The sequence below is a fragment of the Equus caballus genome, chromosome 21 (assembly GCF_041296265.1).
Source record: "Equus caballus isolate H_3958 breed thoroughbred chromosome 21, TB-T2T, whole genome shotgun sequence".
Classification (NCBI taxonomy): Eukaryota; Metazoa; Chordata; class Mammalia; order Perissodactyla; family Equidae; genus Equus; species Equus caballus.
Genome location: NC_091704.1, coordinates 25,486,478 through 25,501,596, shown reverse-complemented (window position 1 = coordinate 25,501,596; position 15,119 = coordinate 25,486,478). Strand labels below are relative to the sequence as shown.

The following is a 15,119-nucleotide window of genomic DNA, read 5'->3' as shown; positions in this document are numbered from 1 at the left end:
CCCTGCTAGGGGTAGAAGCAGGGTCAGGCTCCGCCCTCCCTGAGTGTCTACTGTGGCTTCCAGAAGGGGCAGGGCCATGGGGGGAGGCTGACTGCAGCGTGGCTCACGCGCCCTGGCCCCAACTCCCTCATTGCACGCGAAGTACCCATCACGCCATCCTTACAAAAACAAACGGAAGCTTTAGGCTATTCCCAGATGAGCAAAACCTCTAGACCCCAGCCCAGGATGGGCCCCACCCGTCCTCTCCTGCGTTCTCTGGCCCTTGAGCTTCTGGGGCTGTAGGGAGGGGGTTTGCAGAGGCTCCGGGAAGTGTAGAGACAGAGTCACAGGTCACAGGGCGGGGAGGGGAGTGTGGGGCAGTGCTGGCCCTGAGTCCGGAGCGGGAAAGCTTGCCCCGCACCCCGAGCTCTTGGTGGGAATAGATGACGCTGCCCCAGGAGCTTCTTCTGTCCCTGCTGAAGCTGCCGTGGAGATGGGCCTGCGCAACCCTCTCGGCCCAGCGTCGCCCTCCCTCTGTCCTTGTCACAGTCTGGAAGAGCAGCGACGACCACGACTGAGCTCCGGCCTCTGAGGGTGGGCGGTTGGGGAGCACAGAGGCTGCTGCGGGCCTGTCCCCTCCGCCCAGAGGGGCACAGGGCCCTGCTCTCCTGCACCTGCCTTCTCCTCCTGGGGAATGGAGCCGGGGGTGAGTGTGTGGCGGCATGATCTGATGGTGGGACACTGTGCACCTAGGCTGGGACCCGGGAGAAGGAGACAAAGTGCCACCAGAGTTTAACCACTTACCTACTGAAGGACAGTTTTTGGTTTTTATAATGTCCCCTATGCATAAAGCTGCTATGAACTTCTGGGGAAGGTTTTGGCGTGAACCTAAATTTTTCTGCACGGTTAATATCAATGGCAATGAGTAACGAAGGCTTGAAAATGGGCCAGCCTCCAGGAACTTAGAAAGAATGCAACACGCATTAGAGGTTGAAAGGCTGAAACAGGGCAGAGAGACTAACCCTAACACCATATCTTAGATTGAGCCATTTCCTCAGGAAAAAAATGCCGTTACCTAACGCACGACAGGTGCCGAGGACGTGGGAGGGCCAGGTATCACCACATTGAATAAAACACTGTCAGAACGTATCTGGACAGGAGACCCCTGACCTTCAACCTGTCACAAGCTCTTTGTTCTTCGTCTCCAGAGAACATTAAGTAGACAGAGATCCGCACCTGCGGAGCAGGTCCCCTGAATGAACTGGATTTCCACTTGAATTAAGAAGAAACTAGCTCATGGTTGCTGTGGACTCAAATTATTTGGGAATGAACACACAACTGCAGTTTCTCACTTGAGTACTAGCGCAGAATCGCTAGATTAAATGGTAACGGAATCCAATGAATCCCAACAGAGCAAGAAAATGTCAGTGCGTTCCTGGCCCTCCTATCGCTTCTCTATTGAACAGAAGAGAAAAGGGAACCTTTCTGAAACTCGTCTTAATATCGGAGCAGCAGGCAATTCCTGTACTTCTGTCTTCTGCTATGACAGAGATAGAAATCATCGTGTATGTCAGGGAAACAATCCAATTTCCCTAAATTTGGGGTGGGCGGTCTTTATTTAATACCAGGGGTTCCCCTCTACTATTGACACTGTTCCAGGTGGGTCAGGTTTCCCGGAAGAGCTTTCCGATTGATTTGCATTTTAAAACACATTCGCTCCTCATCCTCTCTCTGAGCTGGCAGGCAGGCCAATTCAGGGAACACGCGGGAGGCCCGAGTCATGTCAGTCCCTGACCTGGGCAGCTGGCTTTGAGGAGGCCCTGAGTCCAGAACTCTTGCGTGCGAGAGCCTGAATGTGGGACTCTGGTCACAGTCATACGCTAGCCAAGCGTCCCAATTAGGAGTCCCAGCTCCAGAAAAAGGTCTTTGTTGGACTTCAGAAGAACAAAGTTGTTTTAACTGTTGAGAAAGACGTTAAAGATCATCTTGGGGCCTGCTAAGAGAGTTACCCTGTTGCAAATTCTGCTGTGATCACACACATTCGTAAATCGGGAACGTATTTATCATGTGAAGCTAGTAAGAACAACGTAGACCTTAACGCTTTTGGTATAAGTAAGATTACCCTATTATCAGTTAAAAGAGTCTCTCTCCGTCGCTGTGTGTATGGATAGCTGTGTAATAAGTATAAACCCGGATATCTAAGCACTACCTGTCCAACGAGTCTGAAAAGTTAACACGTTGACCAAAAAGTACAATCCCTAAGTGAACCCCCAGTTCTCACTGAAAAAGGCATGTCCGATGATGTCACCAGGGAATTCCTCTAGGACTCGAAGGGCCCTCTTTCTACAGGTTCAGGCAAGACTCGAGGCTCCGGGGGCCCGGAGGGGGCAGGAAGGGGAAGGCAAGGCCAACTCTGAGAAAGAGATCGCGTGGCGGGCAAACCGGGGAGACCAGAAAGGGCTGCCTCAGACTGGACTCCAACCCGGGCCACGGACCCGGCCCCAACGTCCGCTCTCAAGAGCAGCACTTCAGCTCACTCGAGCCGTGCCCGGCTTCGGGCTGGGCCACACAGCCGTCTAAACTCTGGAAACGGAAGACGGTCTATTTCGGGCGGAATGAGAAGAAACAGGGTCAAGACGACAGAAAAGCTTAGAGAAAATGAGAATGTGCTGAATTCTCTGGTTGGAAAGGCCTGAATTGGTCTGTGCAAATGTGTCCACGCCTGCGTTATGTATGGGCGCGCGTGTGTGTGTGTCTGTGTGTGTGTGTGTGTGTGTGTGTCCAGCACGTCCCATAAGTCTTGGTGAAGGCTTTCTCACTTCAGAAGTAGAAATGCGACTAACATAAAACACATTACTGGGAGGTTTAGTTACTTAAATTTTGATTATGCTTATGTTCCGTAAGAAATGATTAGTTTCCATTTTTGGGTGAGTCGTCCTGAGTGAAGATGGCAAAGGTTGATCGAAACAATAACAACGTTCATATTCAAAGCCAAACAAGCGTAAAATAAAGTGGGACTTCCAGATTGACGAAACCAAAAGCTTGTTACGTGGACAAATGGAGTGGAGACTGGCACAACATCGATGAACCTGGCGGGCGTTACGCTCAGTGGAACAAGCCAGACAGAGGAAGACAGATACTGCCTGGGGTCGCTTAACACGTGAACTCGAAAAACGACAAAAGAAAGGTCAATTCACAGAAACAGAGAGTACAAAAGTGGTGGCCAGCGGCTGTGGAGTGGGAGGGAGAGGGAGAGGCAGGTCAAAGGGGACCAACTCTCAGCCCTGAGATCAAGGAGCTCTGAGGATCTCATGTCTGACGTGGTGACTAGAGTCGAGAACGCTGCATTCTATAACTGAGATCAGCTAAGAGAGCAGCACTTCAGTGTCCTGGCACGCACACACAGAGTCAATAAGTGAGGTGAAAACAACAGTCGGAGTTGAGGACAGAGGAGAATGAGGGTGTGAGTCCCTGGGAACTAGCTCGAATTCCTGGGAGAACTGCAGACTTTCAAAGGCCCTGAGATAGGTGGCTTCAAACCAAGAATCCAGGAGAGGCAAGGAACCGGGCGACAGCTGGCTTCCAGGTGGAAGAAACAGAAAACCAGCTAAGGTCTAGAAGGCCCAGGAGGGTGGAGGGAGGCAGTTGGAGGCCAGTTGGCGGCGCAGGGGCTGGGGTCCAATCGGCTGCCCTCCTCTCGCCTGCCCCTCCCCCCTCCCCCCTCAGGAGCCCCCGTGACACGGCCACAGTTCCACGATGAGGGCGTGGGGTTCTAATCTCCAAGTCACTCCCAGCGCTCAGTTGCCTGAGAGTAGGACTAGACTTGAGACATGGAAACTCCTATCTTACGTCTACAAAGCATTGTTGCTACCTGCTTGAGCTCCAGTGCCGCCTCCTGGGTGATTGGGACCATCCTCCGCATCCTGTATGGACTGGGGCTCTTCCTCCTGTTCTTCCCCCCCTCCCCCAAGAGGAATTCGCCCTCACAACCAACTGACAAAAGGAGAAACGTCAGGAAGGTAAGAAATCCTGGACCCAGACCCACCAGAAGACGAGTCTCTCTCCTCTTTTACTGTGATTTCCACTTCTCTGAATCAACTAGAGGGACCCCAGGGACGGGAAAGAACAGAACATCATCCTTCTAGAGACCAGCCAGGTTGGGTGGGCAGGGGGGAGAGTGGGCACAGGGATTTCGGTCCGAAGACCTCCGAGCAGGAGTCCCGGTGTGGTAGAGGGCTCCAGGGAAAGGCCCCAGAGGCCAGCGACCAGTGGCCACGGACGGGATGCCGAGTGGGATCTGTGGGAAGACAGGCCCTGAGCACCCGTTCCCCAGCCACCTCCCCGGGGCAGGTGTCTCAGGCGGGCCTTTTCTCTGTCGTGGTTGATCTGAGGGCACAGCTGAGCCCCCGAGAGCCTCTGGGCAGGACCTGGAGTGGGGCTGTAGCCTCAGGAAGCAGAGTCCTCCCTGAGGAAGCTCACACGATCCTGTACCTCTGAGAAGGCGCGCGCTTCTCGAGCAGAGGAACAGTGACAGAAGATGCACGCTGGTCCCACATGGGGACCTGCTTACGATCCTCAGAGAAGGAAGACAGCAAACGTCCATTTTGTGTTCAGTTATCCACTTCAAAAGGAAGTAAAAGGGAAGGAACACCCCAGAGCCCCAGGAGTTCAGGGTAGGCAGTCATCCCGCTCACAAACGCTGTGCGTCTGCGGCTGGTCCAGAGAGAGGAGAGGGAGCCTTGGGGCTCAGACCCCGCAGTTTCTTGTCTTTTCTCTCACCTCAGCGTCAAGTGGAGCCGAGAGGGAGGAGCAGCAGGAGCAGGAAGAAAAGGGGAGCTTTGAAAGGTAAGCAAGCTCCTGCCATTCAGCCCTGTGCCCCAGAGCTGGCCTGCACCTCCTGTCCCTGAGCGCCCAGCTCCGTGGGCTCGAGGATGCCAGGGACAGAGCCTGTCCCTCAGGAAACAGAGCCCTCAGCGAGGCTCCCGGCAAGGAGAGGAAAACCTGAGTGCTTGCCAGATGCTGTGCGCGGAACCAAGGCCCAGGCCAGCAGGCGTCCGGAACAGGGTGTTGCCCAGCAGGGGCATGTGGGCTGTGGTGGAGGTTGAAGCACTTGGTCCACGACAAACCTCAACCCATCAGCAGCCTTGCCATCCCCGTCAGGGATCCCGTGGCCTTGGGCACTGGTGCCTGGGCTCCAGAGTCTGACCTCAAACGGTCTCCCCTAAAGGCACACTGCACGCAGCCTCCTGCCAGAGCCCTAGGCCCCCGCCTTCACGGCTGTGACCCAGTGCCCTCATTTCTAGCTTACAGAGCTGGCCGGAAGGACCTGGCAGAAGTGGGGGGCCTGAGGTCCCTTTCGCCAAGGTAAGGAATCTTGCCCTTCTCTCCTGGGCTTCTTCCTCGCAGAGTCTCTGACGTGCCCCGGGGCTACAGGCAGCTTGGGGCTGAGCTGGGAGGGGAGCCATGGGGCAGGGGGTGGCAAGAGGCCTGGCGGGGAGGGACAGCAGGAGAATTCGGTGAAGTGAAGGGAGGGCCAGGGAGGGCCATGGCTCTCAAGGGGCCACCCGCACCTGGCCTGGCCTGGCCTGCCCTGCTGTCCCAGGGCCCTCTGCTCCTGGCTACAGCTTGTGCATCTTGTTTCCCGCAGCTCCCCGGGGAGGCTGTCTTGTAAGGGGTGCTTCCATCGCTTGACATCTCAAGCCTCCCCTGGGGAGGCGTGCAAGACAGCGTCTGCTAGAGTCCGCCAGCCACGCGGGAAGCCCGTGCAAGGTGCTCCTCTCACCACGGCTCCAGCACTTTCCCTGGCTCTTCTCACCCAGCGCACTCTACCTTGGGCCTCCACCCTGCCAGCAGAACCGCCCTCGGCCCTGACCACCACTCCACTACGCCCTGTTGCCACGAGCTCGGCCCCAGCTCACTCGTGTTGGCCATTTCCCAACTCAGGCCACGGCCGCGTGAGCTGTCGCGTTGAAACGTTCCCCTCCCGCTGGAACACGATCCAGGTCTTGTTCTTCCCCGTGCCGTCGCACTTCGGGTCCCAGCAAGGGCCCCTGTCCTGCCACCCACCAGTGGCCTCATTCTGGGGAGGCCCCACACATAGGCAGGGAGAGACCGACAGCCCCTCAGTCGCCAACCCTGACGCCCAGAAGCTGCTCGAGACAGACATCACGGAGAGCATGCAAACGGAGGTCTGGGAAGAAGAACAAGACGATCCACGCACTCCTCAGATGCTCCCAGCACACACTATCACGTCTGGGCTGAATTTCCGCTGGGGCCTACCCCTCCTGCCCTTGGGGCCTGCAGCTCTGGAAGCATGTGAGGCTCAACCCTCGGCCCTTCCACGGTCCCCTCTGCCCCCCGCAGCCACCTGTGATTCTGGGGCCCCCTCGAAAGCTGACTCTGCACACTTGACGGGAAAACCTCTTGAGCCTCCTCCGGGTGACCAGGTCTTAACTTGGACGACCAAACCATCAGTTCCCAGGCTGGCCCGTCCCCTCCCTGCTCCCTCACCTGTGTGTGAGGAAAATCAGAAGGCCCTGGGAGGGACCCTACCTGGCGATGGCAGTGGGCCCTCAGAAGCCTCTCTCTCGGGACAGGAGGGCCGGCCGCCTTCTCCAACCTTCCCACGCGGCCTCTCAGAGAGAAAAGGGCGGGGTGGGACCTTCGTGGGGGCCGAGCAAGGCCGTCGGGGGCCGACTTCAGGGTCCCCCGTGGCCAGGGAAGAGCCTCGGGAGGAGAGCAGGGGTGGGGCCTCACCAGAGCCCTGCCGCGGGGTGGCAACACTGGACGGGGAGTCAGGGTCCCAGTCTCGGAGCCAGGTCGGGGACGTGGGAGACACCCTCGAGACCAAACCCCTCCAGCCCCCGCCTGCAAAGGAAGAGGATCCTCGCGACAGCCCTCTCAGAAAAATGTTGAGACGCCTCCTGCCCTGCCTGAGGCCCAACAAGGAGGAAGCACCAGAGGAGCCCCTCGCAAAGGCAAGCCCGCCTCAGCCACCGCCCAGAGCCGGGCACGGGTCACACACAGCTCGGCGTCGGATGGCGGGGCTGTTCAGGCGCCATCGACAGTGACATCCTGTGTCTGCGTCCTGGGAGGGAAACTGAGGCTGGCCGAGAACTTCTGGCCTCCCAGCAGAAGCATCGCAAAACCCATTTCAGGCCTGGCAAGCCGGACATACCTGTCACCACGACGTTCCCTCCTCCCCAGAGCAGAGGAGAACAATCACAGAGGACAGTCCCCAACCCACCTCCAGGGACCACAACTGTCCGAATACGAGGGGATGGATCAGAGCAGGCATGGCGACGGGACCCTGCCATCCGGGCAGCCGCGGTCCCCGGCCAAACCCTGCCAGCCTGGGCTGAGGGTGGCAGCTGCCTCAGCCAATCCATTACCCGCCACGCTCTCCTCAGATATGCCTCTCCCGGGATGAGCAGACTGTGCCTGACACAGCTTTCCTCGTAGGAACGCTTCTCTGCCCGAACGGGCAAGCGGACGAACAGAAAACCTGGTTTTGCTCCTTATCCCACCCTCCGTGCTAATGCTGTCCTCCTACCCCAATTTTCCCCAAATACACTTGTTTTCTCCCTAGAGGTCGTGGCTTCTGTCTGTGCCCTGCTAGGGGGAAAGAACGGGGTCAGGCTCCGCCCTTCCTGAGCGTCTGCTTTGGCTTCCAGAAGGGACAGGGCCATGGGGGGAGGCCGACTGCAGCGTGGCTCACCTGCCCTCGCCCCAGCTCCCCCATTGCACCTCAAGTCCCCATCACACCGTCCTTACAAAAACCAATGGAAGCTTTGGGCTCTTTCCAGATGAGCAAAACCTCTAAGACCCCAAGCCCACGATGGGCCCCGCCTGTCCTCTCCTGCGTTCTCTGGCCCTTGAACTTGTGGGGCTGTAGGGAGGGGCTTTGCAGAGGCTCCAGCAAGCGTAGAGACAGGCTCACAGGTCACAGAGTGGGGAGGGGAGTGTGGGGCAGTGCTGGCCCTGAGTCCGGAGGGCGAGGAAGCTTGCCCTGCACCCCGAGCTCTCGCTGGGAATAGGTGAGGACGCTGCCCCGGGAGCTGCTCCTCTCCCTGCTGAAGCTGCCGTGGAGATGGGCCTGCGCATCCCTCTCGGCCCAGCGTCCCCGTCCCTCTGTGCTTGTCACAGTCTGGAGCAGCAGCGACAAGGATGGCTGCGCTCCCGGCTCTGAGGGCGGGCGGGTGGGGAGCACGCGTGCTGCTGTGGGCCTCACCCCTCTGCCCAGAGGAGCTCAGAGCCCTGCTCTCCTGCCCCTGCCTTCTCCTCCTGGGGAACGGAGCCGGGGGTGAGTGTGTGGGGTCACCACCTGACGGTGGGTGGGACACTGTGCGCCTAGGGTGGGACGCCGGGGAAGGAGAATAAAGTGCCACTAGAGTTTAACCGCTTACCTACCGGATGACATTTTTTGATTTTTACGATTTCACCCCTTAGAAATAAACCTGCCATGAGCTTCTCTGTGAAGGCTTTTGGGTGAACTGAAATTTGCCTGCCCAGTAAGTATCAATGGCAGTGATGGTGTGAAAATGAACCCGCCTCCAGGATCTCACAAGCAAATGCAACACGGGTTAGAGGCTGAAAGGGCGAAACAGGGCAGAGAGAGTAAACCTAACACGGTATCTTGGATTTGAGCCATTTCCTCAGGAAAAAAATGCCGTTACCTAACGCACGACAGGTGCCGAGGACGTGGGAGGGCCAGGTATCACCACATTGAATAAAACACTGTCAGAACGTATCTGGACAGGAGACCCCTGACCTTCAACCTGTCACAAGCTCTTTGTTCTTCGTCTCCAGAGAACATTAAGTAGACAGAGATCCGCACCTGCGGAGCAGGTCCCCTGAATGAACTGGATTTCCACTTGAATTAAGAAGAAACTAGCTCATGGTTGCTGTGGACTCAAATTATTTGGGAATGAACACACAACTGCAGTTTCTCACTTGAGTACTAGCGCAGAATCGCTAGATTAAATGGTAACGGAATCCAATGAATCCCAACAGAGCAAGAAAATGTCAGTGCGTTCCTGGCCCTCCTATCGCTTCTCTATTGAACGGAAGAGAAAAGGGAACCTTTCTGAAACTCGTCTTAATATCGGAGCAGCAGGCAATTCCTGTACTTCTGTCTTCTGCTATGACAGAGATAGAAATCATCGTGTATGTCAGGGAAACAATCCAATTTCCCTAAATTTGGGGTGGGCGGTCTTTATTTAATACCAGGGGTTCCCCTCTACTATTGACACTGTTCCAGGTGGGTCAGGTTTCCCGGAAGAGCTTTCCGATTGATTTGCATTTTAAAACACATTCGCTCCTCATCCTCTCTCTGAGCTGGCAGGCAGGCCAATTCAGGGAACACGCGGGAGGCCCGAGTCATGTCAGTCCCTGACCTGGGCAGCTGGCTTTGAGGAGGCCCTGAGTCCAGAACTCTTGCGTGCGAGAGCCTGAATGTGGGACTCTGGTCACAGTCATACGCTAGCCAAGCGTCCCAATTAGGAGTCCCAGCTCCAGAAAAAGGTCTTTGTTGGACTTCAGAAGAACAAAGTTGTTTTAACTGTTGAGAAAGACGTTAAAGATCATCTTGGGGCCTGCTAAGAGAGTTACCCTGTTGCAAATTCTGCTGTGATCACACACATTCGTAAATCGGGAACGTATTTATCATGTGAAGCTAGTAAGAACAACGTAGACCTTAACGCTTTTGGTATAAGTAAGATTACCCTATTATCACTTAAAAGAGTCTCTCTCCGTCGCTGTGTGTATGGATAGCTGTGTAATAAGTATAAACCCGGATATCTAAGCACTACCTGTCCAACGAGTCTGAAAAGTTAACACGTTGACCAAAAAGTACAATCCCTAAGTGAACCCCCAGTTCTCACTGAAAAAGGCATGTCCGATGATGTCACCAGGGAATTCCTCTAGGACTCGAAGGGCCCTCTTTCTACAGGTTCAGGCAAGACTCGAGGCTCCGGGGGCCCGGAGGGGGCAGGAAGGGGAAGGCAAGGCCAACTCTGAGAAAGAGATCGCGTGGAGGGCAAACCGGGGAGACCAGAAAGGGCTGCCTCAGACTGGACTCCAACCGGGGCCACGGACCCGGCCCCAACGTCCGCTCTCAAGAGCAGCACTTCAGCTCACTCGAGCCGTGCCCGGCTTCGGGCTGGGCCACACAGCCGTCTGGACTCTGGAAACTGAAGACTGTCTATTTGAGGCAGAGTAAGAAGAAATGGGGTCAAGACGACATAAGAGATTAAAGAAAATGGGAATATGCTTAATTCTCTGCTTTGAAAATACTGAAGTGTTCTGTGCCAATGTGTCCACGCCTGCGTATGTGCGGGCGTGTGTGTGTGTGTGTGTCTGTGTGTGTGTGTCCAGCATGTGCCATAAGTCTTGGTAAAGGCTTTCTCACTGCAGAAGCAGAAACGCTACTGACACAAAACACATCATTGGGAGGTTTAATTACTTAAACTTTTAGTATGCTTACGTTAAATAATAAATGATTAGTTTCAATTTGGGGGTGAGTCGTTCGGAGTGAAGATGGCAAAGGTTGGTGGAAACAATAACAACGTTCGTATTCAAAACCAAATAAGTGCAAAGTAAAGTGGGACTTGCAGATTGACGAAACCAAAAGCTTGTTATGTGGACAAATGGAGCTGAGATTTGCGCAACATGGATGAACCTGGCGGGCGTTATGCTCAATGAAACGAGCCAGACAGAGAAGCACAGATACTGCCTGGGCTCACTTACACGTGAACTCGGAAAACTATAAAAGAAAGGTCAACTCATGGAAACAGAGAATAGAAAAGTGGTGGCCAGCGGCTGTGGGGTGGGGGAAATAGAGAGAGGCAGGTGAAAGGAGACAAACTTTCAGCTCTCAGATGAAAAACGTCGGAGGTTCTAATGTCTGGCGTGGTGACTACAGTCGAGAACACTGAATTGCATAATTGAAATCAGCTAGGAGACTGGCACTTCAGTGTCCTCTCACACACACACACACACACACACACACACACACACACACACACAAAGTCACTAGGTGAGGTGAAAACAGCAATCAGAGTTGAGGACAGAGGAGGATCAGGGTATGAATCCCTGGGAACTAGATCAAATTCCTGGGAGAACTTCAGACTTTCGAAGGCCATGAGATAGCTGGCTTCAAACCAAGAATCCAGGAGACGCAAGGAACCCGGTGACCTCTGGCTTCCAGGGGGAAGACATAGAAAACTAGCTAAGGTCTCGAAGGCCCAGGAGGGTAGAGGGAGGGAGACGTAGGCTAGAGGGTGGGGGAGGGGCTCTGGTCCAGCCTGCTCCCCTGCTGTCCCCTCCGCAGCCCTCAAGAGCCCTTTGTGACAAGGCCGCACTTCTGTCATGGGGGCCTGGGGTAATAATCTCCAAGCCACTCCCAGAGCTCAGTTGCCTGAGGGCAGCACTGCATTTCTGACATGCAGAATCCTCTCATGTTTCTGAAAAGCCTCTTTGCTACCTGGCCGAGCTCCAGTTCCACTTCCTGGGTGATTGGGACCATCCTCCCCTTCCTGTGTGGACTGGGGCTCTTCCTCCTGCGCCTTCCCTCCCTGCAGAGGAATCCATCCTCGTGACCACCTTGTGAACGCAGAAACATAAGGAAGGTAAGAAACCCTGGGCAGAGACCCACCAGAAGATGAGTCTCTCTTCTGTTCTACTGTCATTTCCAAGATTCTGAATCAAAGTAGAGGGACTCCGGAACTGGCAGAGAATACAACATCCTCCTTCCACGGACAAGCCAGGCTGGGCGAGCAGGGATTAGAGAGGGCACGAGGATTTCCCTCGGAAGATCTCAGAGCAGGAGTCCAGGTGTGGTAGAGGGCTCCAGGGAAAGTCCCCAGTCCAGTGACCAGCGGCTGAGGAAGGGATGCTGAGTGGGATCTGCGTGGGAGGACGGGTCTTGAGCTCTGGTTCCCCCACCGCCTTCCTGGGGCAGGCGTCTTGAGCAGGCCTTTCCTCTGTCGGGGCTGATCTGAGGGCAGTGCTGAGCCCCCGAGAGCCTCCAGGCAGGGTCTGGAGTGGGGCTCGGGCCTCGGGAAGCAGAGTCCTCCCCGAGGAAGCTCAGAGGCTTCTGGACGTCTGCGAATGTGCGTGATTCTTGAACAGAGGAACAGTGACGAAAGAAATCCATGGTGGGTCTCACATAGAAAATCATCCTTCCTCACGTTCTCCAAAGAAGGAAGACACCAAAGATCCGTTTCACGTTCTAGTCTCCACTTCAAAAACGAGTAAAAGGAAAGAAACACCCCCGGGCGCCAGGAGCTGAGTGTAGGCAGTCGTCTTCCTCATAAACGCTAAGTGTCCACGGCTGGTCCAGAGATAGGAGAGGGAGCCCCCACAGCTGCTTCTTTTTTCTCTCATTTCAGCGTCAAGTGGAGCCCAGAGGGAAGAGCAGCAGGAGCAGGAAGAAAAGGGGAGCTTTGAAAGGTAAGCTCCTGCCATTCAGCCCCGTGCCCCAGAGCTGGCCCCCATCTCCTGTCCCTGAGCGCCCAGCTCCACGGGCTCGAGGATGCCAGGGGCAGAACCCGTCCCTCAGGAAACAGAACACTCAGGGAGGTTTGCGGGAGGGAGACGAAAACCTGAGGACTTGCCACATTCTGTGCTGGGAACCAGGGCCCGGGCCAGGAGGGGCCTGGAACAGGGTCTCGTCCAGCCGGGGCACGTGGGCTGTGGTGGAGGTGGAAGCGCGTGGTCAATGACATAGCTCAACCCATCAGCAGCCTTGCCAGCCCCATCAGGGATCCGGTGGCCTTGGACACTGGTGCCCGGGTTCGACAGTCTGACCTCCCAACAGACTCCCCTAAAGGCACAGTGCACGCAGCCTCCTGTAAGAGCCCTCTCCACCGCCCCTGCCCCGCTTTCAGTGCTGTGACCCAGTCTCCTGATTTCTAGCTCCCAGAGCTGCTGGGAAGGGCCTGGCAGAAGTGCGGGGCCAGGTGTCGCTTTCGCACAGGTAAGGGATCTTGCCCTTCTCTCCCGGACTTCTTGCTCCCAGAGTCTCTGGTGTGGCCCCAGGGCTGCAGGCAGCTTGGGGCTGAGCTGGGAGGGGAGCCACGGGGACAGGGGTGGCCAAAGGCCTGCGGTGAGGCAGAGCAGGAGAATTTGGTGAAGTGGAGGTGGGGCCATGGAGGGCCATGGCTCCCAAGGGGCCACCCCCGCCTGGACTGCCCTGCTGTCCCGGGCCCCTCTGCTCCCGGCTGCAGCTTGTGCCTCCTGGCTCCCGCAGCTCCCCAGGGAGGCTGTCTTCCAAGGGATGCTCCCATCGCTCATCATGTCAAGGCTACCCTGGGGAGGCGAGCAACACAGCATACGCCAGAGCCCAGCAGCCACGCGGAAAGCCTGTGGCAGGTGCTACTCTCACCATGACTCCAGCACATTCCCTGGGGCCTCTGACCCACACCCCTATACCTCTGGCCTCCACCCTGCCGGCGGAACCTCCAGCTGACTTGACCAGAATCCCACCGGACACTACTGCCATGAGCACAGCTCCAGCTCACTCCTCTTGGCCATTTCCCAACTCAGGCCACGGCCGCATGAGCTGGCGCGTCGAGTTCCTCTCGCAGTGGCACATGATCAAGGTCTTGTTCTTCCCCGGGTCAGCGCACCTCCAGTCCCAGCAAGGGCACCTGTCCTGCCACCGACCAGTGGCCTCATTCCGGGGAGGCCCCACACACAGGGAGGGAGAGACGGAGAGCCCCTCACTTGCCAACCCTGATGCGCCAAAGCTGCTCAAGATGGAAATCAGGAAAAGAACACAGACGAAGGCCTGGCCAGAGAAAGAAGAACAAGACGCCCCAGGCAGCCCTCAGATGCTCGAAGCACCCAGTATCACGTCTGGGCTGAATGTCCGCTGGCGCCCACCCTTCCCGTCCTTGGAGTCGGCTGAGCTGAACGCAAGTGAGGCTCAACCCTTGGCCCTTCCACGGTCTACTTTTCCCTCCTCTGCCACCCGTGATTCCGGCACCCGCTTGAAGGCCGACAGTGCAGAGTTCTCGGGAAAACCTCTTGAGCCCCACCCAGGAGAGAAACATAAGACTTTGACCACAAAAGCATCAGTTCCGCGCCTGGCCCCTCCCCTCCCTTCAACTTCCCCTGTGAGTGAGGAAAACCAGAAGGCCCCGGGAGGGACCCTACCTGGCAATGGCTGTGGGCCCTCCGAGGCCTCTCTGATGGGACAGCAGGGCCGGCCGCCTTCTCCGAGCTTCGCATTCAGCCTCTCGGACAGAAATGGGCAGAGCGGGACGGTCGTGGGGGCCGAGCAAGGCCGTCTACACCTGAGTCCAGGGTCAGCAATGGCCAGGAACGAGCCTCTGAAAGAGAGTGGAGGTGGGGCGTCACCAGAGCCCTGCCGTGGGGTGGCAACACTGGAGGGCGAGTCAGGGTCCCAGTCTTGGAGCCAGGTCGGAGGAACAGGAGACGCCCTCGGGACCAAACCCCTCCAGGCCCTGCCGGAAAAAGAAGAGGTTTTTCACGTCAGCCCTCTCAGAAAAATGTTGAGACGCCTCCTGCCCTGCCTGAGGCCCAACAAGGAGGAAGCACCAGAGGAGCCCCTTGCAAAGGCAAGCCCGCGTCAGCCACCGCCCAGAGCCAGGCACGGGTCACACGCAGCTCGGCGTCGGATGGCAGGGCTGTTCAGGCGCCATCCACAGTATCATCCTTTGTCTGGGCGCTGGGAGACAGACTGAGGGTTCGCCAAGGACTTCTGGTTTTTCTCCTGACCTCACCCTCTGTGCTGATGGTGCCTTCCAACCCCGATTTCCCCCAAATACATGTTTTTTTCCCCTGAGACCTGGTGGCCTCCGTCTCGCCCTGCTAGGGGTAGAAGCAGGGTCAGGCTCCGCCCTCCCTGAGTGTCTACTGTGGCTTCCAGAAGGGGCAGGGCCATGGGGGGAGGCTGACTGCAGCGTGGCTCACGCGCCCTGGCCCCAACTCCCTCATTGCACGCGAAGTACCCATCACGCCATCCTTACAAAAACAAACGGAAGCTTTAGGCTATTCCCAGATGAGCAAAACCTCTAGACCCCAGCCCAGGATGGGCCCCACCCGTCCTCTCCTGCGTTCTCTGGCCCTTGAGCTTCTGGGGCTGTAGGGAGGGGGTTTGCAGAGGCTCCGGGAAG

General features: G+C 56.7%; 2 protein-coding genes across 3 annotated transcripts; both read left to right on the top strand.

Annotated features, from left to right (window-relative positions):
• The first annotated feature begins 1,889 nt into the window (after positions 1-1,889).
• Positions 1,890-7,566, top strand: LOC138919834 (spermatogenesis-associated protein 31E1-like). Its single transcript, XM_070246430.1, has 4 exons — positions 1,890-3,998; positions 4,764-4,824; positions 5,283-5,343; positions 5,627-7,566. Exons 1-4 carry the CDS (start codon positions 3,810-3,812, stop codon positions 7,047-7,049), a joined length of 1,734 nt encoding a protein of 577 aa, XP_070102531.1. The 5' UTR covers positions 1,890-3,809; the 3' UTR covers positions 7,050-7,566.
• A 3,823-nt stretch (positions 7,567-11,389) lies between these two features.
• Positions 11,390-14,788, top strand: LOC138919833 (uncharacterized). Of its 2 annotated transcripts, XM_070246428.1 has the most exons (4): positions 11,391-11,606; positions 12,369-12,429; positions 12,895-12,955; positions 13,229-14,788. In XM_070246428.1, exon 4 carries the CDS (start codon positions 13,365-13,367, stop codon positions 14,685-14,687), a length of 1,323 nt encoding a protein of 440 aa, XP_070102529.1. In that variant the 5' UTR covers positions 11,391-11,606; positions 12,369-12,429; positions 12,895-12,955; positions 13,229-13,364; the 3' UTR covers positions 14,688-14,788. The 2 variants fall into 2 exon arrangements, with proteins under 2 accessions (XP_070102530.1, XP_070102529.1); XM_070246429.1 differs by having other exon boundaries at positions 11,390-11,606; positions 12,895-14,788.
• Positions 14,789-15,119: the final 331 nt, after the last annotated feature.

Excerpts from the sequence above, each read along its gene's own strand:
- LOC138919833 (XM_070246429.1), top strand. The coding sequence starts at position 13,137 with ATGGCTCCCAAGGGGCCACCCCCGCCTGGACTGCCCTGCTGTCCCGGG.
- LOC138919834 (XM_070246430.1), top strand. The coding sequence starts at position 3,810 with ATGGAAACTCCTATCTTACGTCTACAAAGCATTGTTGCTACCTGCTTG. Across the intron at positions 3,999-4,763 it reads AAAGGAGAAACGTCAGGAAG|CGTCAAGTGGAGCCGAGAGG; the intron begins GTAAGAAATCCT and ends CTCTCACCTCAG. Across the intron at positions 5,344-5,626 it reads CTGAGGTCCCTTTCGCCAAG|CTCCCCGGGGAGGCTGTCTT; the intron begins GTAAGGAATCTT and ends TGTTTCCCGCAG.